Source organism: Artemia franciscana, chromosome 5 (genome assembly GCF_032884065.1).
Source record: "Artemia franciscana chromosome 5, ASM3288406v1, whole genome shotgun sequence".
Taxonomy (NCBI): Eukaryota; Metazoa; Arthropoda; class Branchiopoda; order Anostraca; family Artemiidae; genus Artemia; species Artemia franciscana.
In genome coordinates this window covers 24,413,598-24,441,214 of record NC_088867.1, presented here as the reverse complement: position 1 = coordinate 24,441,214, position 27,617 = coordinate 24,413,598, and the positions used below count along the sequence as shown (strand labels likewise).

The window sequence follows — 27,617 nt, the reverse complement described above, 5'->3', positions numbered from 1 at the left end:
AAGAGCGATAAATTAACAACAACATGCCTATTTAATTAGCCGATACTTGTCTGGGGAATAAGAACGGGCAACTTCTTTATTCCCTTACAAAAGACGAATCATTATATTATTTCTTAGTGCTAGTTCCTAATATAATAAAGTGACAGATATAAACAATGAAGTATCAGATTTATTAAGGATAGTTCAGATAGAAATGTTCATTCCCTTTGTTACAGAAAATTATTTTGAAATACTTTGAAAAGGACTAATTTTTAAAAGAAGATTACATCATTAGCATCACAGCAAGTACCCTAGCAAGTATCCCTATATATATATATATATATATATATATATATATATATATATATATATATATATATATATATATATATATATATATATATATATATATATATATACATATATAGCAAGCTACCCCAGAAGTTGCCAATCTCAGGAATCCCTGAAAAACCAAACCTTTATATTTCAAATTCTGGATTTCATTCTGAACACAAACTGGTCTCTGTCCGTTACCTCAGCAGCGTTGCTGAGTCGCACCTATGCCCAAATCTATTCCTTGGTATGATGTATCCTAATTATTGGACCTCCTTAAAATTTTGATGTGCTTAGAGGTAGTGGTGCAGCTTGCCTTTTTGAGTTTGGAAAGGGAGATATAAAGATTGTGCTGACAAAATTGTCCAATTTGCCGACAAATACGGACACATAAGCTAAACTAGATCTACGTTGCATGGGGAACGTAAGGTGTTGCGGCAACCTTTGTTCAGCTTCGCCGAGTAATGTGTTGCGAGAGCAACACTTTGACTTTGTTTCCTCGCTTCGACTAAACGCTGAAGTTGTTAATCTGTAAGGATCTTAAAATAAATACTAGGCACACCAACTCGCAAAATTTGCAAACCCCTCATTGCAACTAGCAAAAGTTGCAAACCCTTCATCGCTGAATATAATTGTAGCCTAATAGCTGATTATTGCTTACAAGTCCCTTACATGTCTTACCACTGAAGCCAAATTGATCTTACCATCAAATACACTGAAAACAAATAATAGATACACCAACTAGCAAAAGTTGCGAACCCTCATTGCCGAAGATGTTTTTGAGCTAACAGCTGACTGTTGCTTAAAACTCCTCTATATGCCTCAAAATTGGTATCGGCCTATTTTTGGTTTCAGCGTGTACCTTACTACTGAAGTTATCACGCCCTTTAAACTTTCAAACTGGTATATCTCATGAAGGAATTTTCCTGTTAAAAAATGCATGACATATACTTTGATCAGCTCGTCAAGAGCTATCGACTGCCGTCGAAAAAAAAATCTATCTGCCTTAGTTCAAAAGTTGACTTTTTTGCCACAGGCCAAGTTTCTATCGTCATCACTTAGAAAGGAGCAAAGGATAAAAGGAGCAAAGGTTTCAATGTGTACCTTACTACTGAAATTGTCAACCCCTTTCAACTTTCAAACTGATATATCTCATGAAGAAATTTTTCTACCAATAAATGCTCAGCTCATCAAGAGCTATCAATTGCAATTGAAAAAAAAGGCCTGTCTGCCGTGGTTCAAAAGTTGACTTTTTTTTTACCGTAGGCCAAGTTTCTAACATCATCACATAGAAAGGATCAAAGGATAAACTCTAATTTCTCTAGCAATGATAGAACTTTTAAGGTTTAAGAGGCACATTTGATACCATTTTTCTACCGCAATCCCAAGTGTGAAAAACCGAATGATAAACTCAGCTGAAATCAGGAACAGAAATGGTAGAAAAAATAGATTTTTGGCCCCAGCAAGAATTCTAAGAAGCTTTCCAAAATGCAAAGTCATATTCATGAATCCGGCCTAGGGTCTACACTTTCCGTAAAAACCGCAAAGGTTAGACCATTACCACTTTCTTGGAATAAGCTGAAATCGGGGTACTAGGAAAAAAAACACGACAAAACCAAAGTGTTGCTCTCACAACACAATTAAACTAAAGACATAGGCTAAATTCTAATGTGTCGGAGCAGTATGCCAACACTTTGGAACTTTGGATGTTTAGCCTATTGTATGAATTTATTTCTTCTTATTTTGGACTTTGGCATCACGATTTACTTCTCTGCGAATTTTTTTTTGACAACATTCTACAAATTAAGCAAACAGTTCGTAGTTTGGCTTAATGACTCTTTATGCTGATTCAAAATATATAAAATTCACTAATTTAATTTTACTTGTCAAAAGGTACAACCCTGAGAAAATCTGCCCGATTTTAGAAAATTGCAAATCACCCCTAGGAAGAGGAAATTACACCATCAAGTTTCGTATATCTGAAAGCCTTGCTATAGAGGTTTCAAGCTCCTATCTGGAAAAATGTAAAATATCGTGCAAAGAAAATGCGTGTTTGTTTGTTTTTCTGTTTTCTTTTTGTTTCGTTTATTTTTCCGTTTTCTTTAGTTTTGTTTTTTCCCAGGGGTGAACGTATCGAAGCAATGGTCCTAAAAGGTCCTGCTGGATTGTTCACAATGAATAAGAACTCCGATCAAAATTTGTAGGTAGGCATTTGACTCAGTATAGTTGAAAGGTCTAATAACTATGTCACTGGGGATGACCTGACCCCCCACAGACTCTGTGAAAAGGGTTAGTGGGCTTTCAGTGAGGATAAGTGGTCCGAGGAGAATTCCCCAGGAAGGAGGGGGTAATTCAGGCAGGGTTGAATTTCCTGTGGAAATTTTTTTTATGGGAGAGGGATTATCCCCGGGAAATTTTTCACGGAAAGAGGTGGGGGATTTCCCGATATGATTTGAAAAACGACCTGAAATTAAACAAAAATAAAGTTTTTTACAACTGAAAGTAAGGAGCAACATTAAAACTTAAGACAAACAGAAATTAGACCTACGTTGCCCGGGCAACGTGAAGTGTTGCGGCAACCTTTGTCCGGATTCGCCGACTAAAGTGTTGCGAGAGCAACACTGGTTTTGTTTCTTCGCTATCGATCAGTAATCACCTGATCAAAGGCTATTCCTCAGCGTTAAAAAACAGCAACAAAATAGTATCGAAAGAAGGGTCTAAATTGACTTTGCAGCCAGTTGAACTTTATCCTTTTCAATCGTAAACATCGAGACGGATGAAAACTTGGAACAATGTCTTATATAATCTAGTTGGTATTATAAAGCTATCCGTAGCTTTTCAGGATTAAAATACCATAGGTGACACTAATTATTACGAAACTATCTCACTGTTTTACGTTATCGTTTGTACCCGTTGCGTAAACACTAAATTCTGTCAGATTTAAAGAGATCGAATACAATGTGCACAAATTTGCACAAATTTCTAGCCCAAAGTGAATAAATTCTTACTTACAAGTCCCTCTCCCGTGATAGATATCAGGTTCACCGGAAACAAATAAATGGGTACACCAACTAGCAAAAGTTGCAAACTCCTCATCGCTGAAGATGATTGTAGCCCAATAGTCGATTATTACTTACAAATCCCTTTACATGTCTTACCACTGGAACCAAATTGGCTTAACCATCAAATACACCGGAAACAAATAATAGATACACCAACTAACAAAAGTGGCAAACCTCTCATTGCCAAAGATGATTATGGGTTAGCAGCCGTTTCTCTCTCAAAGTGAACCAATTCTTACTTATAAGTCCCTCTCCCGTGATAGGCTTGATGCCTACCTAACTACCTAACAGCTAACAGCCGATTACTACCTAACAGCCGACTGTTGCTTACAAGTCCTCTATATGTCTCACAATTTGTAACAGCCTAGATTTCGTTTCAGTGTGTACCTTACTACTGAAGTTGTCAACCCCTTGAAACTTTCAAACTGGTATACTTCATGAAGGATTTTTTGTACCAAAACATGGATGTCATATACATCCATGTATATGACATAAAGTTGGATATACATTCACCGGAAACAAATAAAGGGGTACACCAACTAGCATAGTTGCAAACTCCTCATCGCTGAAGTTGACTGTAGCCTAACAGCAGATTATTATTTACAAGTCCCCTACATGTCTTACCACTGCAACCAAATTGGCTTTACCATCAAATACACTGGAAACAAATAATAGATACACCAACTAGCAAAAGTTGCTAACCCTCATTGCCGAAGATGATTACTACCTAACAGCCGACTGTTGCTTACAAGTCCTCTATATGTCTCACAATTTGTATCAGCCTAGATTTCGTTTCAGTGTGTACCTTACTACTGAAGTTGTCAACCCCTTGAAACTTTCAAACTGGTATACTTCATGAAGGAATTTTTGTACCAAAAAATGGATGTCATATACATCCATGTATATGACATAAAGTTGGATATACATCCAACTTTCTAACGTCACCACTTAGAAAGGAGCAAAGGATAAGCTCCAATTTCTTTAGCAATGAGAGAACTTTTAAAGTTTATTAGGCACATCTGATACCATTTCTCTACCGCAATCCCAAGTCCAAAAAACCGAATGATAAACTCAGCTGAAATCACGAAGAGAAATGGGTAGAAACAATAGATGGCAACACTTTCGGACCCGTGGGAAAATGCCGCATTTTTGCTTCTGTAAATTTTTCTATTTATCACTCAAAGAAGATATATTGGCTGTGGGGCCGGGTAACTGCCGCACATATTTAACACTTATAGATTTTAGTCCATCTTCAATTTGAAAGTGGTGCCTGCCTGCTTGCCTGCTAGAACGGAGCTTTCCACTCGAAAGCAGAAACATGGTTTGACGAAACGAAATCTTGGCTGCACAACTTCAGATACTCCTCTCTGACATAGGCTATATAACTCCACTTCACTTCGCCCACCATAGGCTCTGGCTCGTGGACAATCAAAAACCATCCTTTTTGGCCCCAGGCAAGAGTTCTACGGAGCTTTCCAAAATGTAAAGTCATATTAATCAATCCGGCCTGAGGTCCACACTTTCCGTAAAAACCGCACAGGTTAAAACCCTTACCAGTTTCCAGGAATAAGCTGAGATCGGCGGCATAGGAAAAAAAAGGGACAAAACCAAAGTGTTGCTCTCGCAACACAATTATTACGTATATGACGGGAGTTGCTCTTCCTCAACCCCTTCGGTCATTACGGTAAAGTTTGACTTTTAGGACGAATCCCATAAGAAAGACTCCAGAAACACGAGGGTCATCATTAAGAAACTTTAGCGTAATGAACGATGGTTGGGAAAGGGGCTGCCACATAATACACGGAAAACTTATTTCCTCGCTTTAATTTTAATGTTGCCACCTTAGTGTCAGCTGAAAAAAGAATTTTTTTTCATTTAAAATTCTTACAAGACTGAGGCATAACAGTATACTTCACATGCAGAAGGATGTGTCACTGTATTAACAAAAAGTAATGAACGCGTAAAATCTAATGGGATAAAAGCCAACATTCAACTTGCTTTTTTTTTATTTAATGTGTTTTGAAATTAAATAACACATTCTTACCGTAAGGGAAATCAATGAAAGTATGTATTGTTTTATTGGTTTTCTTTTTAGAACCTGATGTCAACGATTGCTAGAAGAGATATACTTAAGTGTGTCAAAAACAAATAGCAATTTGTTTTGAACTTGCAAAAACTCTGTAAGCAACTTTCTATCAAATTCTAAAAAGAGATATTGAATCATTGCATATTTGGGTTGACTGTCATTTCTTTTGCATCCAAAAATGTTACGATTTACAGGACTTGACATCTATCAAATTTCAGAGTCACGCATCAGCTTAGCCATTAACTTTTCCACTTGCTTGAGTAGATTAAATGGAAACTGGAGAAAAGCGGTAAAGCAAATGTTAAAATAACCACACAACAACGAGTTTCAATCATATTATTGAAACAGTATGGTTGGATTTATGAAATGAATTATTTTCTACTTACTAGCTAAAACCTTTTGTCCTTTTCAGGTTTTGTCATTATGTGTACTTTTCTTTATTGTTAGAGAATTATTTAGGAAAGTCAAAATTTAATTGTCAATCTAGTACTTAGACACTGCAAATCTAAAGAATCACAAAATCAGGGTTAGTAAAATATACATTTTAATCTTCCTTTGTGATCTGTCTAAATAGTTGGGGTGTCATAAATTTAAATTTTAAAAATAAGACACCTAGATTTTAGACATCCCGAAATGGTGAGATAAATATCTGTAACAAGGTTTAATCTCAATATGGTGACTAACGTCTTGCTCAACACAAGATGGCACTTCCAATGTTTTGGTTCCCATGCCGTTCGGTATTTCTATTCTCCCTGAAAGCTAAATTTTAAATTGTTCAAATTTGTAAAAAGCATCAATATATACTATAAAAGCTGAAATGATACTAGTATCATAGAACTGGGATAGTTTCTTGATCAAGAAGACTTGAAACTAATTAACCCAGGTGAGACATAAGCAAGGCAACAGAAAAGAAAATTCTCTAAGGTCTCCCACCTTAAGTTTATCGAATTGTGGTCCTATACTTATTATTATTTTATACTCCCTCACACTGTGGATCTTATTCCATAATTTTAAATTAGGCTATAGAAATTTTAGTAAACAGTTATAATCAAAATTTGTGAGAGCAATGGAAACGAGAAATATCTTGATGCTGGGGTTCTGTTTTCTTTTCATGCAAAATAATTTAAAAGGCTGATATAATTCTAGTAATACCTTACGGTATTTGAGACAGTTAAGACACAAAAGCAAAATGAGTTTCTGTAAAACTATTGAAATCAATATTCTCTAGTCTTTGACAAAAAAAAAAGATCAAAGGATTCTAAAACAATTTCGTTATTTCAGTAATTCAAACATTTTTCCTGGCTATATTCGATTTATCTCTCAAATCCTGCAAATAAAGTGAAACTCACCGATCCCTCAGCTTTGTTTCCCTCTCTTGTACCAGACTTAGCTGACATCTTGTCTTTTCCAATTCGATCCGAAGCTTCTCAATCTCGGTGTGGAAGTTCGCAATAGTTGCGCTTTGGTCTGAAGAATTTGACGGTATTTGGATTATGACAGAATCTCTCTGCTGACATCGTTCGCATTTCGTCATAAATCCTAAAGAAAAGTGATAAAATATGGCAAGATTGAAATGACAGAAATATTACTTTGATAATTATGATGAAGAAGTTACTTGTGTAATGAAATAAAGAAAAAATAAATTGATGCCTTCTTTTTTCCGAAGGCATCCCATGTGTGAGGAAAATTAACAGTATTTGGAAATTCATAGAACTTACAAAACGCCTTGAATATTCTGCAAGTATTTCAAGGAGTATACAACCTTTTCTTACTAAGACGCAAGCACAATGTTATCTTGTCATTGACATAGTAACCGAAGAATCAGCCTTCTGTAGAAGAGCCCTGGAAAGTATTGCAGAAACTGTAATAGATGATTCAAAGTTTCCAAGTGACACATATAATAGTGATTATGGGACTGGAATCAAACTTGGTGAAAGTGCAATGCAAGTTGTAGCTGCTAATCCCAAAGAATATTCAATTGATTCCAATATATCCTTATTTAAGATGACAAGACCGTAGCCCTTTCTCTGCAGAAAAATCGAGCAAGGACATGCAACATCATAACCAGGCTTTCCTGAAATTCCTCTGGCACATCTAATTATTAGATATTAGAAAACTTTGAGAGAGTTTCATTCCATCAAGATTGTCGGTGAATAGTTGACAGAAAAAAAATGGGATTTGGCTAACCCTTCCGGGTTCCGTTGTTAAAACACCCCCCTTTTAACAACCCCCTATCCTCCTCCACCGCATAATTTAGATCAATTATGTGCTTTGAAAAGGTGTAAATATAACCTTAACTATTACTTCTGATCATGTACAGCTGAGACCCAATAGCTCTTTTGGTAAATATCATGAAAATTGAAATTTGGATAACTCTCGCCCCCCCCCCTCCCTCTGACACACACATATAGGTCATATTGGTCCTAGTCCCTTGAAAAGAAGAGCTAGGGCATAAGCTATTAAGCTTTCAGCAATTTTGATCTTCAAAATCGAAAATCTTTTCTCGTTAATTTCCTGATGAAACTAAGGAAAGACAATTAAGAATTTCCCGAGACTAAGGAAAAACAATTATCTAGTAATTGATCAAATGTAACAATTTTTCATTAAACCAAAATACATACATCCTAAGTTCTTCAGTCCTTGATAAACTTCAATTGATAAACTTAACTTTGCTACTAATAAAATTTAATCATATAATTAATCTTAAACAATCGAATGTTGGACAACATGGCATGCCATCCATTTTGTTAAGAGATAAAAGTCCCTTTTTTCCTACATATAAATTTACTTCAACAAAAATTTATTGATATTTCAGGATCAAATCTGACCAGATCTGACCGACGGATTTTTGTGTGTGCATGACAATAAAAACTAATAATCGGCTTTGTCCATCGCATGTTTTTTAAATAAAGTGAATTTGAATTTGAATCTGAATTTGATCAAAAAATGCTTTGGCTTATAGCAGCACTTTCCAAACTGGGAGCCGCACCTCCCCAGAGAGGCATGGACCAGTCATTGGGGAGGCATGAGTATTAGCCAGGATGGACAAAAAATCAAATGAAATTGGAACTGCATAGTCACGCGAAAGATCTTAACCCTTTTGGGACTGCGGTATTTACTGGCCCAGGCTCAACAAATGCTTGATTTGTGATATCAAGATAGAATTAGCAAGATACTGTAGATTCTGCTAGATACTCCATTCAGGGTTGAAAAAATAGACGATTGACAATTAGAAAATTTAGACGATAGATAATACAATCTTTGTGATTAATTAGTTTCTCAGATACGCACTTCAAAATTCGCCTAACAAGTAGAAGAAGGAACTGATATAGCTACAACCGCATTATTTAATAGGATATCTTCGATACATTGAAAATGAAAATACAACCGAAGATTTTTTTTTTGCGAACTTTTTCCTGGAAAAGCCACATTCCGTGAAACTTTTATGTAATTGAAATTTATTTCTAATGAGAAAGGTATATTGTAGAATGATTGCGTTTGGATTCATACAGGTAGTGCAAAATCGATGTTAGGACAGAAAACTGGCATTCTAGCACTGGTTGAAATCAAAATACCCGATGTTCTCGTGATGCACTGCATGCTCTACAGAGCAGCTCTTGCATCAAAAAAATAAATAAATGAAAATTAGGAACTTAATTGTTTTTACAAAAGTAACGAAAATTACAAACTATATAAAAAGCAGTTCATTATAAGTTATACTGTTTACAAAGCCGTGTGACGATATGGGAGCTACTTAATACCACACTTTTGTACTACTGTGAAGTATGATGGTTATCTAGTGCTAAAGTTATTATGAGCATACATGAACTCAAAGTGGACATTGCAATTGTAATAAAAGAAATTCAAAATGAAGACGCAAACATTTTGAGGGATGGTAACTGTGACTATTATACTGGTCTATTTGATGGAAATTTTTGGACAATGGAGTGTTTTGAATAAGATAATGTAAGGACCAAAAATACATTTATTGACTCAAAAAGCTAATGAAATGTATTCATAAGAATTAGAGCTTTGGAGGACAAATTGGATAAAAATGAGTTTGAAATGTTTCCACATCTAAATTTATGTGCCCAATATTTATTTATTTATTTATTTTCTTCATTTCCCTCAAAAAATGAGGAGTACGCTGCAATATAATATAAAGAAAAGACAAATGATAACACTTACAATGAAAACCTATCAAATATTGATCAACACTTAAAAAGAGAAGAAAAAAAGATACAAAAACACTTGCTAAATAGTTTAGCCTATAAATCATCAAGAGCCAGAACTCTTACTAAAAAACGGAAATAAATTGTGGCCTAAAAGGTTAATTTTCGCCTTATCTTCAAATGTTTTATATTTTTTCTTTATACAGACTACAGGATCCTTCACTTTAAGCTTTAAAACAATGTCAGTGTTACTAAAGGAAAGGGGGAAACCAAGTAAAATTTTACAAAATTTAAAAAAAGAAACTTTAATGGGCGAAAGATCAGAAGGTCTGAAATTACGGAAGAGGAGGGACGGGAATAATATGTGAGGCAGAGCAACAGCGCTATACATACGACCAAGGACGTCCCGACGGTAAAGACCCCGAAAACGAATTAAAAGACCAAATGCCTTGCGTAGTTTCATCTGAACATGCTTAACCAGGACTGATTTAAAATCTCTTTTCAAAGCATGCATAAGGTAATCTCAAATAAGTGACTATTGGCGACGACTGAAAAATAACATCATTGCCGCAATCGAGAGTCGCCCTGACATTATCTCTAAACAATTTACAAGAAAAAATTTACATTTTTCAAAACTGATAGAAAGGTCCAAACCTTTTAAACAATTAATTGAAATATTAAAATTAGAAACAAGACTAGACTTGGACCGGCTTAGAAGGATATTGTCATCAGCATATGCAATGTAAGACATATTTCGAGATAATGAAACGAAAGAGCAGGAAAGAAAATTAAGAGTAGTAGCTAAACATGAATTGAATATATAAGGAGAAATAATTCCTCCTTGTCTAATTCCTCCTTGTCTAATTCCTCTACCCACTTAAATTAATTTGGAATGAGATGAAGACGAACTCGGACAAATACGGATCTTTAATCCAGAATACCAAGAGCGAAGGACTCGAATGACAGCTAGGGGCAATCCAACATGGATTAAAGTGAGCAGTGCAGATGCATGAGAAATGTTATCAAAGGCCCCTTTGATATCAATCAAGAGGGCGTATAGCGGTTGACCAGAGATTCTCGCTTCTTCAATAAATTTGCTGAAAGATGCATGGACGTGGTCACATCCCAAACCTCTCTTGAAACCAACTTGATTAGAACCAGCGTCAAGAATTTCAAGAAGATCCTTCAAACACAACTCAAACACTTTCCCAATCATAGAACCCCTAGTAATTGGCCTCCAGGAACTAAAAGATGACAAGTCTTTTTTCCCGCTCTTAGGAATAGGCGTAACTATGCCAATATAGAATGACGATGGTGCTAAACCAGTAATAAGTAAAAGGTTGAAAAATGCCAGTAGAGTAATAAGAAAAGAAGAAGGAGCAAGTTTAAGGTGATTAGCAAATACGCCATCATGATCCTTAGCCGACTGCGCCTTTAATGTTTTGATTGATCTACGTGATCCTCAGAAATCCTGTAATCAGTTGAAAATTCTTCAACCTTTCATCTAATTGCAAACACAACACTGTTAAAATCGTGCGAAGTCGACAACTTAGAAAAATAATTTTCCCATTCTTTTAGCAATGGTGTGGAATTAGTATCAGGCATGTTAGTCCGCCTATTGCCTCGGAGAACATTCCAAAGGAGATTCTTGTCCTTGTCGTTATCAATGTTTGAAGAAGCTTCTTCTATGATCAGGTTATTATGACGACGGAGCTCCGCTTGGAACTCGGCCTTTTTCTTTTTCATTAGCAAAAAAGCTGGATGCGAGTCTCTAGGCTTACCAAGCGCCCGCCATTCCCAATACGCTTGTTTTGCCGCCTTATTAGAATTTACCAAAAAAGGATTGAGGCTCCAAAAAGGTTTCTGCGCACCCAATCCTATCCTATTAGTAGGAAAAACTGCCGCAGCACCATACTTTAAGCAATGGATTTATACAAAATAAAGACATTTGATAGTCAAAGAGAGATTACTGTCCATTGAATCCAAACTATCAGGAACAAAAACTTTATCAATTAAAGTCCCAACTCTTTCTTGGTAAAGCGGTTTAAAATTTGGATTCCAATCAACCCGATCAAAAAATTTAGGAAGCTTATTACCAGAAAAACGAACTGGGGAAGGACGAGAAGGCAAAGGGGGTAAAAGGAACTGCAGCGACATGTGGTCACTAACGGGGAAATCTTCGATTACAATAACCACAGGCAAAGGATCACTTGGGTTAGAAGAAAAAACTTGATCAATATTAGTTGTACTACCACTCCAATGAATATAAGTAAAATCCTGGGACTTCGGTAAAACAAAATAATTAGGAAGACAAGATGATAAAATTGTACCATTATATTTCATTTGCTATATTTGGATCACAGTTAAAATCACCTAAATTATAAGTACGCAAATTTGACTGTAAACTAGAGACAAAACGACTAAGATTATACAGCATTGAGTAAACGCATCAAGAGAAATATCATCATGGTAATCAGTCGGAAAATAACAATTAATTAAAACTACGTTTGAAAAACTACAAGCTAAAAAGTTTGTATCAATTGCTAGAATAGTTGCATTAAGAGACTTGGGTAAAATAGTAGCTAAACCACCGGAGGGACGCCCACCAGTCAGTGTAGCGGGAACAGCAAAAATATCATGCTAAATAGACAAACTAGAAAGCAGATTCAACGAATGATCAAGGAGGTGGTGTTCCTGAAGACATAATAACGATGATTTTTCATTCAAAAAACTAAGAAGTACAGGTAATTTCCCTAACACACCATTTGAATTAAAGGACGTAACACGAAGTAATACATTCATTTACAAAACTTCTTTAAAATCGGACACCTAAAGCTGTAAACTGGATGATCATTCGAGCCACAACTGGCGCATTTAACTGGCGCTTGACATGGGGAGTCTTTAGTCGAAATGTGATTACCGATACATCGGGCACATTTGAAACATTCAGATTCATGGATTTTGAACATGGTTAAAACTTTGACATTTAAAACAACACCTAGGCTGAATACGATCACGTTCCACTCGGAAAAGCTCATAACCAAATTTGATGCCATGTGTGATGTAAAAATGCAGGTATTCTTCTGTTTGAAAAATAACTCTTACAGTTTGCGATTTTCCTAGCCGATTAAAATCGATTATACCCGGAAAGTCCAATGCTTAGGTACTAACATCAAAATCAATGTCCACACTCCTGATAATTCCAAAAAATCGCCGAGGCTTGGAAGTTATTATGCTTTCAGGAAAATTAACCTTTAGATCACAACTGAGCTTCGATGCATCTTGACATGGTACCGATACCATAACACTATTCTTAGTCACTTTAACATAACGAATATTTGTACACCCTGTCTTATCAAATTCTTTCTTGCGGCAGACAGGATCCTTCAGTAGGAGAGTGGGTGGGTTTTTTATCACTATGGTCTTAAATGGGACAGTCTTTAGTGGGAGAGGCGGCCATTCATGGTGGGGCACAGTGGACTGAGATCAAGGTCATTGCCAGGCTTTATTTTTTTCTCCAAATTAGATTCGATAAGCTCAATAGAAGACAGTGTTTTTTCAAGCTTTCGGGAATAGTCATAAACAAGTTTATCAAGCCGGACGCTGATGTCAGGCTTTAATACTGGACTTTCATTAAGGCTCCGTGGGACGATTACAGGCCATATGAACTGTTTCGAATCAAGTTCTATGATAACACGCATTATGTCCGAGGCAGTAGTCTTTTCAGCTGTTTTTCCTCTCCTTTCTTGCAATCTACCAGCTTTACGACACAGACATGCGAGCAGCGTTTTTGCTACATTCAACTCCTCTAAACGACAGAATCCTGCCATTGCGTTAGATATTTCATCAACACTCATTCCGGCTTTCAACGAATCAAGAGCGAAGAATAATATCGAATTAACTACGACATGCAAAATTCCTGTCTCTGACACAAAAGTCTTATTAAAATCGCATGCATCTCAGTTGGGTAAATGCCTGCACACTGTGGGTGAAACATCTCGAGACATTTTGTGCATTGCAGGGTGATCCCCTTGCCACATAAATTTTGACATTTCTCACTCCTTAGGTCTGGGGTTAAATAAGCAAGGCCAAAAAAAAATATCACCTTTAGCGCTCCATTAAGCTTATCTATATATACATATATAAAAATAAGTTGTTTGTGTACTGACGTCATGTTTGTCGACTGTCGACTGACGTCATGTTTGTCGAGTCGACTGACGTCATGTTTGTCGACTGACGTCATGTTTGTCGACTGACGTCATTGTAAGGATTGAGCATTATGCTGTCATGAAGTTGTTTGTCGACTGACGAAATTACAGACCGGGACACCGGGACACAAATGACGACCGGGACACAGGGAATATAAATGACGACCGGGACACTCAAAGAGAAATTACAGACTGGGACACCGGGACACAAATAACGACCGGGATACAGGGAATATAAATGACGACCGGGACACAGGGAATGTTCGATTAGCAATCACCATCAACAAAGCTCAAGGGCAATCATTAGAATAATGAGGTATAGATCTGAATGCGGATTTTTTTTTCCATGGACAATTATAGGCTGCATGTTCAAGAGTCGGTAAACCTGACAATCTATTTATATACACAGACAATGAGACAGCGAAGAATGTTGTATATTCGCAAGTTTTACGTAGTTAAAAACATATATATATCTATCTATATTCACAGGTGGGACACAGGGACACAACTACAATGGCGCGTAACTAATATGGCGCGTAGCGACTTACGCGCGCGGGGGGGGGCTTGGGGGGTGCGCGAAGCGCCCCCACCAACTAGGTTTTGGGGTGGCGCGAAGCGCCACCCCATCAGCTAGTAATGCAATAAAATCCTTCAGGTTAAACTCACAACACAGTACGTCTATGCGGTACAGACACTCTCATCTTCAAAGCCAAAGGGGTGTGTGACTATCCCCCGTTAACAGAATATAGTCGAGCGAAAAACGAATTTATTCAATTCAGATCAAATACACTAAACCGCTCATATAGTTAAATAAATTTAGTCACACTAAAGCAGACTGGTTTTACTCACAGTTCATAAATATCTAGTTCAAACCAAATCCTTTTACTTTGAACTCTGAATCAATATAATCCAGTTATTTGAGATGTTCTCACCTTGAAAGCTAGTTCAGTACTGATATATTACATACAAGGTAACAAAAATCCATGTGTTGAACACTGGAATGGTTTGATTATTCATTTATTGAATTATTTTTATGATCTCAATTTTAAAGAATTTTTGTGGATACAGAATGTATTCATCGACAAAGAAAATGATGAATTTGAATTAACAAGTAATTAGAAACAAAACTTGATTTAATTATCTTGTGATACTTCTTTAGGAAAAAATTTTCAGCATTCATCTCTGATTCAATTTTGGCTATATATTAAGAGCAAATATTTTATTTTGTCAAATAAAGATTTAAAAGTATTGCTGTCGTTCGAAAAATCTTGTTTATATACAGCAGGATTTTCTGCATTGGGTGAAGTTAAATCGTAATATTGTGTTTCTTTGGTTGCAGAAAAGGAGCTTTGTTATTATCTCATAATTGACACCGGAATTTGACAAACTTTGTGCTATTAGGCAAGCATATCCTTCTCTTAAAAAAAAATAATAGTATAAATTGGTTTTTCATTTTCTTTGTTTGTAAGTTTGTTTTAAATAAATTTCCTAGAACTAAAAATTTGCATATCCAGCATTCATTCCGTTCAGAGCTAGTGCGCGCTGGTGGATGCTATTGCATATTTAGGATATTTGTTAGCCTTTTTGATCTGTTTGAATACTTGCCAGTAAGTCTCTGTTTAATGGATTTTTCATTCGTTTATTAGCCAATCTAGGGGAGATTATTGAATATTCTTATGATGTCTCTCACGAAGTCGTACTTTGATCAGAAACACACTGAGCTTATGACGAAGATTCTTAGCCTGGAAAAGGGAATTGAGGCTTTGCGGACTGAGAATTGGGAGCTTAAAGAAGAAAATGCGGTCTTCAAAGCCGAAGTAATAACTCTGAAACAGTCTTGTCTTCAATTTGAACTTGTTTCAAAAAGGCAGAACATTCTGCTTCACGGCATACCGAATGTTCAAGGTAGTAACTCGGAAAATGCTGCTTGTGAGTTTCTCGCTGAAATAGGAGTCAATAACGTGAATTCAATGCCCTTCGTCAAGTGCTATCGTTTGAATGGAAATAAACCATCAGGCTCTAATACCAGGGCAATGTCTAGGACTACAGCAAAAGCCGGGCCAGTTTTTGTGACTTTGGCTAATTTAGCAGATAAAGACACTATTATGAAATACTATGAAAACTGAAAAAAGTATCACTTTTGTTCTCCCGCGTGAATTGGCAACACCGTAGAAAAGAACTCCTATCTTTCGGCTATAATCTGCGTACATCATCTGATACTTCAACAAAAGTTGCTGAAACCTGATTAATGACGAAAGGGATTAGTGTATGGATTGAAGCGAAAAAGTCTTCAAAGAGTAAGATTTGGTTGCAAATTGAGGACTCGTGTTTCGATCCCTTTAAACTATCTAGTTATACATCCTCTGTGGTTCCCTCCCCCGCTGTGTCAGTAAGAGGTGATGAGTAATGTGTGTGATTCGTTTATTTTTTTAGTGATTTACTTGATGTTTGTTAGTTGTTTTTTTTTTCGTAAGTTATGATGTATAAACTTTTCTTCTGGATTGGGAGATTCAGTTATCTTTTCGTTGTTTTTCATCTTCTATACAAGCTTTTCTCTTATCCAAGTTCTCTGTTTTTGACCTTTATTTTATCTGTTTCAGTTTCTTTTTTCTCAAAAAATTTGTTCATATTTTGGTTTGCCTAGTTGCTGTCCACAAGTCATTGTTATGAACATACAAAGCTGGGTGGTGAGTGGCGCGTGATGGATCATAGTTTTTATGTATTTTGAATCTGTCTTACCAAGCTGAATGGTGAGTGGCGCGTGATGGATCATAGTTTTTATGTAGTTTGGGTGACATATCCTCCTTAAGTGATCAACTATTTCATCTTCAAGATAACCCTTAGTTTGATAAATAATTCAGTAGGTCAGTCTAATAAATCACCATCAAATCCCCATTTTTCAGTTAGTAGTAAGTATGTATCAGATTTAGATCGAGTATCTAAACGAGATGGTAGATTCTCTGTACTTCAGCTTAATGTTAAGGGTCTTCGTTCTTCGTTTGATGAGTTGAAAAAAATAGTGCGTAGTGGGCACCCTGATTTTATTGGTCTTTGTGAGATTTTCCTTGATTCGAAAAACGAATAACTATTGCATCTTCCTGGGTACAAGATGGAATCGAAGTAGGATGGCTTTAAGGTGGCCTTGCTGTTTATATTTCGGAATATCTTCCGTACTCTGTTAGACTGACTTTAGTTACTTTCTGTTAGTTTTACTTTCTATTTTGCTAATATCAGCAAAACTACAGCCTCTTCTGCAAGTCCTTCTTCTTCTCTATCTGATTGTAGGTCTTATCTTGGACCACCTTTTCCTAAATCAATGGCATTGGAACCTATCTCTGAAGCTGAAATAGCCAGAATTATCAATGGTTTGAATGGTTCTTCATCCTCTGGCCCAGACCGTATGCCGACTAAGGTTGTCAACTTCATTCTTCCTGTCATCGTGTCTGCCCTCACGAGACTCGTCAATCTTTCTTTTGAAAATAGATTAATGCGACTATTGCCAGCAGTTGTGATAGGAAAACCCACGTTGTACTACCGTTAATGGCAGTAGTAGTCATCGTAGGTGTAGTCACGGTAATAGCAATTAGATGTGAGTGGTCGTGTAGTAGCGAGACGAGTTAATGTATACGCAGCCATGGTAGCTATAGTCGAAGCAGGAGTAGTCGTGGCAGGAGCAGATGTGATTTTAGCAGTAATAGCTGTCCAGGTAGAGTAATGCTGAAATTAGGAATATTCAATGTGGTAGTAATGCAGTGATTCGGAGTAGTCGGTCGTAACCATGTAGAAGCTATAGCAGAATTAGTAGCACTAGACGTGTTCTACATTGTTAAGATGTTATTTATGTAGACAAGATGACTTCTATACGATACATTTCCTAAAATTCCACAGCATAACTTAGTTTATCAAAGCCAATAATTTGTCAGTGGAATTACAACTGATGACAAATGTTTGATAGTTCAGCATCATTCCTTAATAGTTCTTGAATGATCATTAAATAAAAAACAAGTTTTTTCCAATCGAAAGTAAGGAGCAACATTAAAACTCAAAAGGAACAGTAACTATTCCATATATTGGGAGGTGGCTGCCCCTTCCTCAACATTCGCTCTTTGCACTAGAGTTTTAAAGCTCTTTAAAAATACTTCTCATTCAAATTCAACGGCCCTCGTGTTTGAAAAATCTTTCTTAAAGAACTATGACAAAAAGTCAAACTTCTGCGTAAAGAGCTAGCGCTGAGAAAGGGATAGTCCCCTCTATTATGAAATAGTTTCTGTCCTATTTAAATATCAGATATTGGGAAATGTACAGATTTCTTTTTTGAGGGGGGGAGGGTGGTATTTTTCTACAGGGGAGAGGGGAGCAAAGTTTTGGGGAAAATTTACAAGGAGAAATTTGACATGCAGGGTGGGGGAGAAGGAGATTTCTTAGCATGACTTGAAAAAAGGTCAGAAATTATATAAAAAAAATGTTTATCCCAAGTAGGGAACAATAATTAAAACTCATTCAGTATGTGAGAAAACGACCGCTTCTTCAGACCCCGCTCTTTATACAAAAGTTCGACTTCTTGTCACAATTCTTTAAGAAAGACTGCTCAAACACAAGAGCCGTTGAATTTGAGTGAGATGTGTTAATAAGAAGACCTTTGAGACTTTAGTGTAAAGAGTAAGGAGGGTTGAGGAAAGGGTATCCCACCAAATACATAGAATAAATTCAGTTCATTTTAAGCTTTGATGTTGCTCCTTACTTTCAGTCCAAAAACCTTATTTTGTTGTATTAATACTGGATAAAAACCGATGCTTTTTTTGTATAGCCCGTTCTTTTTTCTAGCGAAATGTGTTTATGAAATTTTAATTTAAACTGGTCATTAAATTGTGAAAAAGATACTGCCGAAAGAAGGAACATATACCTGTACTCTAGTATTGTTGTTTTTAATCATGATATCTTACAGAAAAGGGACACAAGTGAACTACTTATACTACAATCAGCATTGTAACTTCAGCGCGTCTGCTCAATTTTGGATTGTAAGCACTACCTATCTACTTGAAAATATTTAAAAGTGCACAAATCTTCCTAAGACTTTTGTGACTGAGGAAAATTGCCTTAAAATGTAAAAAATCAGCTAGCCAAATATCCTTGGTCGTCTCCAATAACCTTAGGGTTCGTGTACGCCATGTGGTGTGTGCCACACCTGATGAAAGAAACGGTATTTGAAGATTTACACCAGGTGAGAGAGGCTGTATAAGCCCCTCAGTCTAAGTGTATAAAATTGGGCAATCATATTATTCCCCAAAACATGGTTGATATAAACTATTTATAAACTTAATCTTTGTTAATGTACTCCATTAGTTTTGATACTTTAAGAAACCTTGGTATTTCTTTGTCGCATCCATCTGGGGTCAAGCAAAAAGCAGGTTGTCCCGAACTGGGGTTGAGAGAGGTCATAGGAAGACATTGGAGAATATTATAATTGTACGGTAGGGAAGAAAGGATGAAGCTTTGTGCAAATTTTGGTAGAGGAGAAGTGTATTTGGCTGCCAGTGCGTGTATCGCAGCAGCCAGTCCCAAGCCCGGAAAAAGGAGGAGGGTCGGGCAACAGACTTGTAATCCGTTCCTGGGAGCCAGGGAACAACCCCGTGGAAAAAAAATTCCTGCTGAACTGAAACGTTAAAGAAGAGCCTTGGATCCAAAACTCTATTGACGACGACAACCATATGCCCCTGGGCACATTTTTGAAAGCGAATAATAACCTAAAATTTGGATTCTGGAATGTTTGCACAATGTCGCAACTGTCGAAGACTGAACAAATACTCCATGAGATGAAAAAGTACCAGTTAGATATCTTCGCATTATATGAAGTAAGTTGGACTGAATCTGGACAGAAACAATTCGACAATCAATGCACTATTCTTTACAGCGGCCCTAAAATTAGGCACTAAATAGGATTTGCACTCATGATGACGAGGGAAACCTCAAGATCTTTCTTAAAATGGAACCCTATATCGTCAAGAATACTCTTTGCAAGTTTCTCTGGTCGCCAAGTGAAATTCTCCGTAGTAGTTTGCTAGGCTCCCACAAACGTCACAGAAATCGAGTGTAAAGAAGAATTCTACCAAAATCTACAGCCAGTAGTAAATAGCATTCCAAAACATGATATAACAAGTATTCTCAGAGATCTTAGTACCGTCATTGGAAATGATGAATCGTATTGTCTGCAGGCACCTGATCGACACGGCATGGGTGTGCAAAACAAAAACGAAACGATGATGATTGACTTCACAAATGACCTATTGATAGGTCATCACTCACTTTCCTAACAGAGACGTTCACAAGTATACATAGACCTCCCAAAGAAACCAAAACGACCACTGCCTTGTAAGCCGCAAGTTCCGCACAAGTATACAAGATGCGGGAGCATACAGAGACGCCAACGTTGGATCAGACCACAACCTACTAATCATCAAATTCTTCCTTAAACTCAGGGGGGTCGAGAAAAAGGTTTCAAATCCAAAACCTCAATACAATTTGGGAAAGCTCCAAAAACAAACGATTAGGCAAAAATCCGTCATGGAACTCAGTAATAAGTTCGAAGTACTCGCTTACGAAGCCGAAGACGATCAAGAAGTGATATGGGGACAAATAAAGAACATCTATAACGAATCAGTACAAAAGCCCCTCGGGTACAGCAAGAAACCTAAGGACCAGTGGCTACTGGACTGCACCTGGAATCTGATAGAAGAAAGGAAAATCACCAAGATACAGCTCCTTTCATCCGACACGAACCAGATATACAGAAACAGAACTTACAGACTAATCAAAAAAGTGACGGTCCGGTGAAGGATTGTGATGAATGGCGTGCTGATAACCGGGTCTGAAGAGAAGAAGGAGATATGGGTGAAAAACTTCGACACAATCCAAAACAGGCCACGCCAAGAAGAGCCAATTTCTATCCCCGAAACCTCAGGAATACTGCTAGATATCACCACCGAGCCTCCTACCGAAGATGAAATACTGAAGGCAGTCAAAAAGTTGAACAATAGGAGGTCACCAGGAGACGACCGCATCACAGCAAAAATGTTGAAATGCTCTATAACCACCCTTGTCTTCTATTGGAAAGACTTCTCAAAATCATGTGGTCAACAGCCAAAGTTCCCTCAGATTGGTACCACAGCACGCTCGTAGAGCTGTTGAAGAAGGGTGACGCCACCCTATGCAATAACTGGCGCAGTATTAGCCTACTTTCCATCCCTGGTAGACAACTGTCCCACATTATTATATCCCATATTCAATGCCACGTAGACAAATATATTCGCGACGAATAACATGACTTTCCCCCAAACCACTCCTGTACCGACTTGATTTTCACCTTGAGAATGCTCACAGAGGAGAGCTGTGAATGGCGCAACAAGTTAAATATGATCTTCATAGATTTTGAAAAAGCCTTTGACTATTAGGATCACCGGTCACTTCGGAATCTTATCCGTCATTACCGTATCCCTGACATCAGAGTTAAACTCAAGGTGGCCATGTACGAGGATACAACTAGCTGTGTAAGTATTTCAGAGGGGAAATCATGTAAATTCCCAATCCTCTCCAGGGTGAAACAAGGCTGTGTCCTATCACCACTACTGTTTGCATTAGTCATTGATTACATATTGCGGAGTATCGAGTCAACTGAGCTACGCCTAAATGATTGTCTGCTCAGCGACGTAGATTTTTCTTCTAACATTGTAATACTCGAAACCTACAAAACACGACTTTAGGAATTACTCTCAAATATTCAACCAAAATCAGGTGGATTCGGGCTTAATGTTAATGCCAGTAACACCAAAGGAATGGCGACCAGCGACTCACCTGGGGAAATAAAATGCGGTGACAACTATTTAGAACAGGTAGTCAACTTCACATACCTGGGCAGCACCATCGAAATACAGGATCCACAGCTAAAAAAGTCATTGCCCGAATTGGTCAGGCTAATAGCACCTTCAACAGGCTTAATAAAGCATGGAGATCAAGTACTTTCTCTCTCTGGCTCAAACTCCGCCTGTTCAACAACAACATCCGCCTGTCCTCCAAAACGCATCGGAAACTTCGCATCTCAACCAAAACCAATAGAGGAGAATCAAGTCCTTTGAGAACGCTAGTCTTTGGAAACTGCTTGGTATTCACTAGACCCAGAAAGTCGCAAACACACACATAAGGGACATCACGGGAATGCCGTCTTTCACCGAAACCATACGAAGACGCAGATCGAGCTACCTAGGTCACGTACTACGCATGGACGACACCAGAATCCCCAAGCAAGAATTCTGTTGGCTACCCGAAGGCACCCACTGCAAAATACAGCCCAAAAATACACTCCATCGTACCTTCAACAGCGACATGCGCCAACTTTCTGCCTCCCTACAACCAGAGTGGGAAGACATTGTCGCTGCCACCAGTTAAAAAGACGATTGGAGGAACTTCTTAGACGCCTTGGGTGCCTCTGGAGTCACAGGAAGATCTAAGGTATAAGTTAACGTTAGTAGTAGTGGTAGTAATAAGTAACTCCATTCAACAGTCTGATATTGACTATTATTTTTAATCAAAGAGAAAAGTAAGAAGAGATACAGAAAAAAGAGTAGGAATATCAACGTTTCATCTTCGGTAGGAGGTTTGGTGGTGATATTTAGCAGTTACCTCGCTTTGTTTTACATTTGGAAGTGTTAACTTTACCCCGAAAATATTTTCAATGGAACAGGAAAGATTTTTTTATAAGGGGTGGAGGGTGGATTAAGAAATGAAATAGTTGAACATATAGGCTTTTAAAAGTTAGGCATCCTTATATAGGAGGAGGGGGTCGTAAATTAAATCTAACAGAATTTAATCCAATTTATTAGGCTCATTAGCCACCTCAGGTACAAGTCAACAACTAGTAAGTGACTTACCATTTGCAATATCGCTTCTTGTCCGTTGTCCTTTAATGTCTTCTGAGCAACTGCTGGACGAAGAAACAGAAGAAGAATCCTTCTCAGGTTGTACGTTCGAGCTTGTAGGATCAGAAACATTCAAAATAAGTGAATTTCGAGCCCCTATTCGGTCCAAGTTACGAACTGCAAATAAATTTTAATCATCAACTACAGGTAGAAGAAAAGAAAGAAGGCGCTTGCACAAGAAGTTTCTGAGTGACAGATTCTGCGAGAATTAAAGGAAATGAGGGGTTTAGTAAAAAAAGTTACAGTGTGAATTAAGGGATGTGAAAAGGACCCCATTGATGAAACAGCCAATGATCTGAAAGAAGATGCCAGGCAACATAATAGTAAAATATTGATGCGGTACGTGAAGATATTGAGAGGAAGTAGTCAGTCGCAGATTTTTACCAGTTAAATATAAGAGCCTCAGTTGGTAATAAAATATTAAAGATAGACGGGCACTACATTTTAAGGATGTTTTAAACCATTTGATATAGACAAAAAATAGAAATTTTCTCGGCAATTCAGAAAGAGGGAAGATTTTTTTTTCAATGAGGATTTAGAGATAATATAATAAGGATTGAAGAATGATAAGGCCTCAGGTGCTTTCAACGTGACTAATGAGTTTTTGAAACACCCCATTGTAAAGTTTGAGACAAAATACTGAAAATTCTGATAATTTCGAAAAAATGGGAAATCCCTATGTTCATTAGCCCCCATTTAGTGATACATCTACAACTATACATTACTGTAAATCTACAATAAAAACTTTAAACTATCTAATTGAATAAAGCTTTCAAATGATTTAATACAATAATGATTGGTCTGATCTTAAGTTTATATACTGTCTATCTAGCCGTAATCAGGTTAGTTTTTTTTTTATTATAGTTTCTGAGAGCTAAAAATGTCAGACGTAACCGTTTGATGTTTTCTTTTCAGTTCAAATTCTTATTTGACTCCATCGATCGTTTAGTTTTTGCCATAAAAAATATTTGACAGATTGCTCAATACTGGAGAAGCAATATCCATAAGTATAAAGATTTATCAGTATCTGCAGCTATGACTGCAGCCCAGTAAAGAGTGGACCATGGCCCATAGTAAACGAATATATAAAATAGAAAATTTTTTGAGTGACCAACAAGTCCACCAGAGTGACTATCTAGTAAAAAAAGAATCCCACAAATGCTTATTCAGAATCAAAAAGTTTTATTCAGGCTCAAACAAATCAATTTTTTGTAACGAAGAAAATAATTTTTTAATATTTTCAAAAAACAGCCTGAAACCCCCAAAAGAAGATGTAAAGCCAAAATAAAAATACAACACTTAAATTAACATGGTTAGTAGTCTTTAACTCCGGTTTTAAATCCTCCCTCCAGCTTAAAAAAAATGGAAACAGATTTTCTGCATGTTAAGCAGTGATGTGTCTCCTTTCTGTTTTACCGATCGGACGATCTTATCAAATAAGTGGTTGTGGAACATTGGGAGAGGGCTAATTTGAGCTGAAATCAAAGTGCGTAGTCTTTTTTTTTATTTTTCTAAATCCTGCCTCCTCTTCTCTCTCTGGCATTATCTTTCAAACTTTTCAAACAGATGTATAGAATTAAACTTGAAATGTCACCCACTTTCATTTCTACTCCGGATATTATCATGCCATTTTTTAATTAACGAAAGTTATCAGAATAAGATAGCCATTTTCTTTCATTTTGTGCCGCTAGACATCGGTTTTACTAAAATAGGATGGAAATGTCAAAAAAAGCAAAATTCTTAAGTAACCAACCAATTTGTCATGGACTAAAACCCTCAACTGGGGGCATACACTTTTCATTTCCAGAACAGAAAAAAATCGCCTTTAGCATCAGTAGTAGAACTGTTTCTACTTTTTTGCTTTTTGTTCCCCAGGGGTTCTCTTATGAGATCAGAGGTTATAGTGATTATAATAGGGCTTAATATAATGGATATGAAAAGTGATGTTGTCTTTCCTAAGCCAAGAAGTTGTCTTTTCCGCGCAGCAACAAAGTGCAATTCCCTGCCACAGAACAATTATTTTGGTCAAAGGAGGCCAAATATTAGCGACTGAAAATTTTATGATAGCCACTCGATGAAAAACTATTTAATAACTGTAAGTAAAACCCAAAACCTCCACTCAGAAATAATCGTGTTTTCCTTTGGGATTTTTTTCCAAAAATTCACCTCCTGTGCTGGTTTTATGCAACCTCAGCCTGCACTTCAGCTCTCTGAATAAGTCTCCTGACCTCACCCTTTGAAGGGCGCTAAAATATGATTGTTACTCTAATTAGCCATGGCTCATACGTCTTTCATCACTTCTACCAAGTTGATAATTCAAAAATAACTTTTCTTTCAAATACAGAAGCGAGTTCAGTTAGGTAGAACATTATGTCCTATCTTAGCCAAAACTAACATTGATAACTTATTTTTTATAGAGATATTTTATCAGGTTTATTCTGTATATTAAAACACGAGCAAAAAGTAATCTAAAATACAAAAAAAAAAAATTCGAGTGGAAGTAGAGAGTGAAGCTGAAACTTAAAACGAACACAAATTATTGTTTCGCAACCAATGCAACATATGTCAATAAAGCGAACTAAATTAAATGATTCGTGGCAATTCCTTGTAATTGTAAAATTTTGAAAACCTATGCTTAACTGAAAACGCAAAAGCAAATGTCATGCTAAAGAAAAGGGCTGGTAGGAACAGAAAAATCCTCAAGCAGCCTCCAGAAAATATAAGACTAGTCTATAAGAGGTCTAAATATTTTTTTCCCTTCATGATATCTATATCTTTTAGCATACAATTTAACTTCTTAAAAAAATTCAAGTCAAAAAAAAGTTTTATTTTTGTTATTGAAAAGTGACAAAAGTGATTGAAAAGGACATACTGATTTATAAAATCGTTCTTATCAGCCGTATTACCAAAAGCTATTGAATCAAATCTTAAATAACAGAAAAACATTTATTACAATTCGAAGTCATGAACTAACAGACCATAATATAAACTGCAAAATTCCTGTTATTTGTATCTATAGTATGAATAATTCTAAGCAAACATGCGAGTTTAAAGTCAAGATACGAATTAAGCCGCAATAAACTATGCAAATTCGAATCACATAACAACATCCTAAGATACTTCTTTCTACCGTACGAAGCATCTTAAAACGCTTCATGTTTCTAATCTACAAAAATTCCCTATTATTTTGTGCTCTCATTAAAGCGCTAATTTTTTCAAAATTCAGCAAATTTAGAAAAACATCACAAGTTAGTTTATTAGTGCTGATTTAGTAGATATATGTTACATAGGGTGCGAACAAATAACGAAACGACCTTCTATTCTCCAAAATTCATTGATTAGAAACAATCTCTATTCCTTTTAACTTTCTTTTTCTACTCTGCAAAGTGAATTTATTGAAAAACCTCTACCTTACCATTTTTAAATTTCTCTGGAACTAAGTATCCTAAATGGAAGAAACTTCCATACTTTTTCATTATGTTTTGGGTAACTACTAGGAAACGCAATTCTACTGCGAGAGTTGTATTTCAAACTTTTAAGGGGCGGATTTAGGTATTTAGAAAACTAATTACGGAAAAGCATAATTTCTTTTTCGTCTCCAAATTAATTAAGGAGTGAAAAAAAGTAAGTATCTTAGTTCTGTCATTTGGGGGCCTAAGGTAACTCTGAATTTGACGGGGGAGGGGATCCCTAGCTACTGCCACGACAGAATCTGTAAGAACGAATTTCAAGACTTTAGACAAACTTGGTTGGAATTAAGAGCTTGTTTAAGAGTTATCCTTTTTCCGAGTAATCAAAACCTGATACGAACTTTTAGGGCAGGCAGAGGGAGGAGATATTTAATATTGTCACTAGGAAATATAGCAAAGAGGTATTCATTCTCCTTCAAACTTGGTCTGATTTAAATGAAACTCTCTTTGTTACGTCTTTAATGAGTCTATGCCCATTTGACCATTGTGGGGGAAGACTATCCCTTATTCCTTGCCATCCATCAGAGCAGGGGGTCAATTTACTGTTGAACTTGGTGAGAAGAAAAAGTAAATATCGTAATTATGCCTATTGGAAACCAGAACGCAATTTGAACTCTGTGTAGGGGGGGGGAGGGATTCCTTTAATGCAATTCGTCGGAACAATAGTACGAAAGGTTTGTCAGATCTTAGCAAAAACTTATGCGAAGCAAAATTTAATCTTTTCTTTCTGCTTTTTTTTTATTGGAGGATTATTTTGAAGTCTGTAGGGGAGGGGAATCATAGCTCTATTTTGTGAAAAACCAAACATTTCGTGGTAAGGAACTATAAGCAATAAGCGACTAAGCATAATAGTGACCAAAACTCTAAAACCAGAATTTTGATAACAATCGATATATCAAAACAATTGGATTTTTCTGCTTATTCACAAAACATAAGATCCATTAAGTTTATTGTTACCTATTAGAAGCTACAAACCCGAGAAAGTTAGCGTGATTTAGGATAAAGGGGGGAGACACTCCCAGAAATTCAAGAAATCTTAAAGAAAATCACACCATCAAATTCAGTGTATAAGAGAATCCTACTGTAGAGGTTTCAAGCTCCAATGCATTTTCAAACTCAAATTCACTTTATTTTGCCTTAATATTCTTGTCAATTACAAAAATAACAGAGGAGGTCAAAAACAATTTAAAAACACGTAAAAAATTAAATTATGCACACATGGTTTGTTAACAACTATTTAATATTATTAAATAGTTATATATTAACAACTATTTAATATTATTAAATAGTTATATATTAACAACTATATCCATGTGAAAAATGTCAAATTTTCTATTT

General features: G+C 36.5%; 1 protein-coding gene across 1 annotated transcript in view; it reads right to left on the bottom strand.

Annotated features, from left to right (window-relative positions):
• The window catches only part of LOC136027141 (uncharacterized), a 122,722-nt gene that overhangs the window by 44,197 nt on the left and 50,908 nt on the right, over positions 1-27,617 (bottom strand). Inside the window, exons 4-5 of the mRNA XM_065704108.1 lie at positions 22,762-22,926; positions 6,810-6,999 (exon numbers count right to left, since the gene is read on the bottom strand). Coding sequence (XP_065560180.1) covers positions 6,810-6,999; positions 22,762-22,926 — 355 coding nt within the window. The remainder of the gene's footprint in view (positions 1-6,809; positions 7,000-22,761; positions 22,927-27,617) is intronic.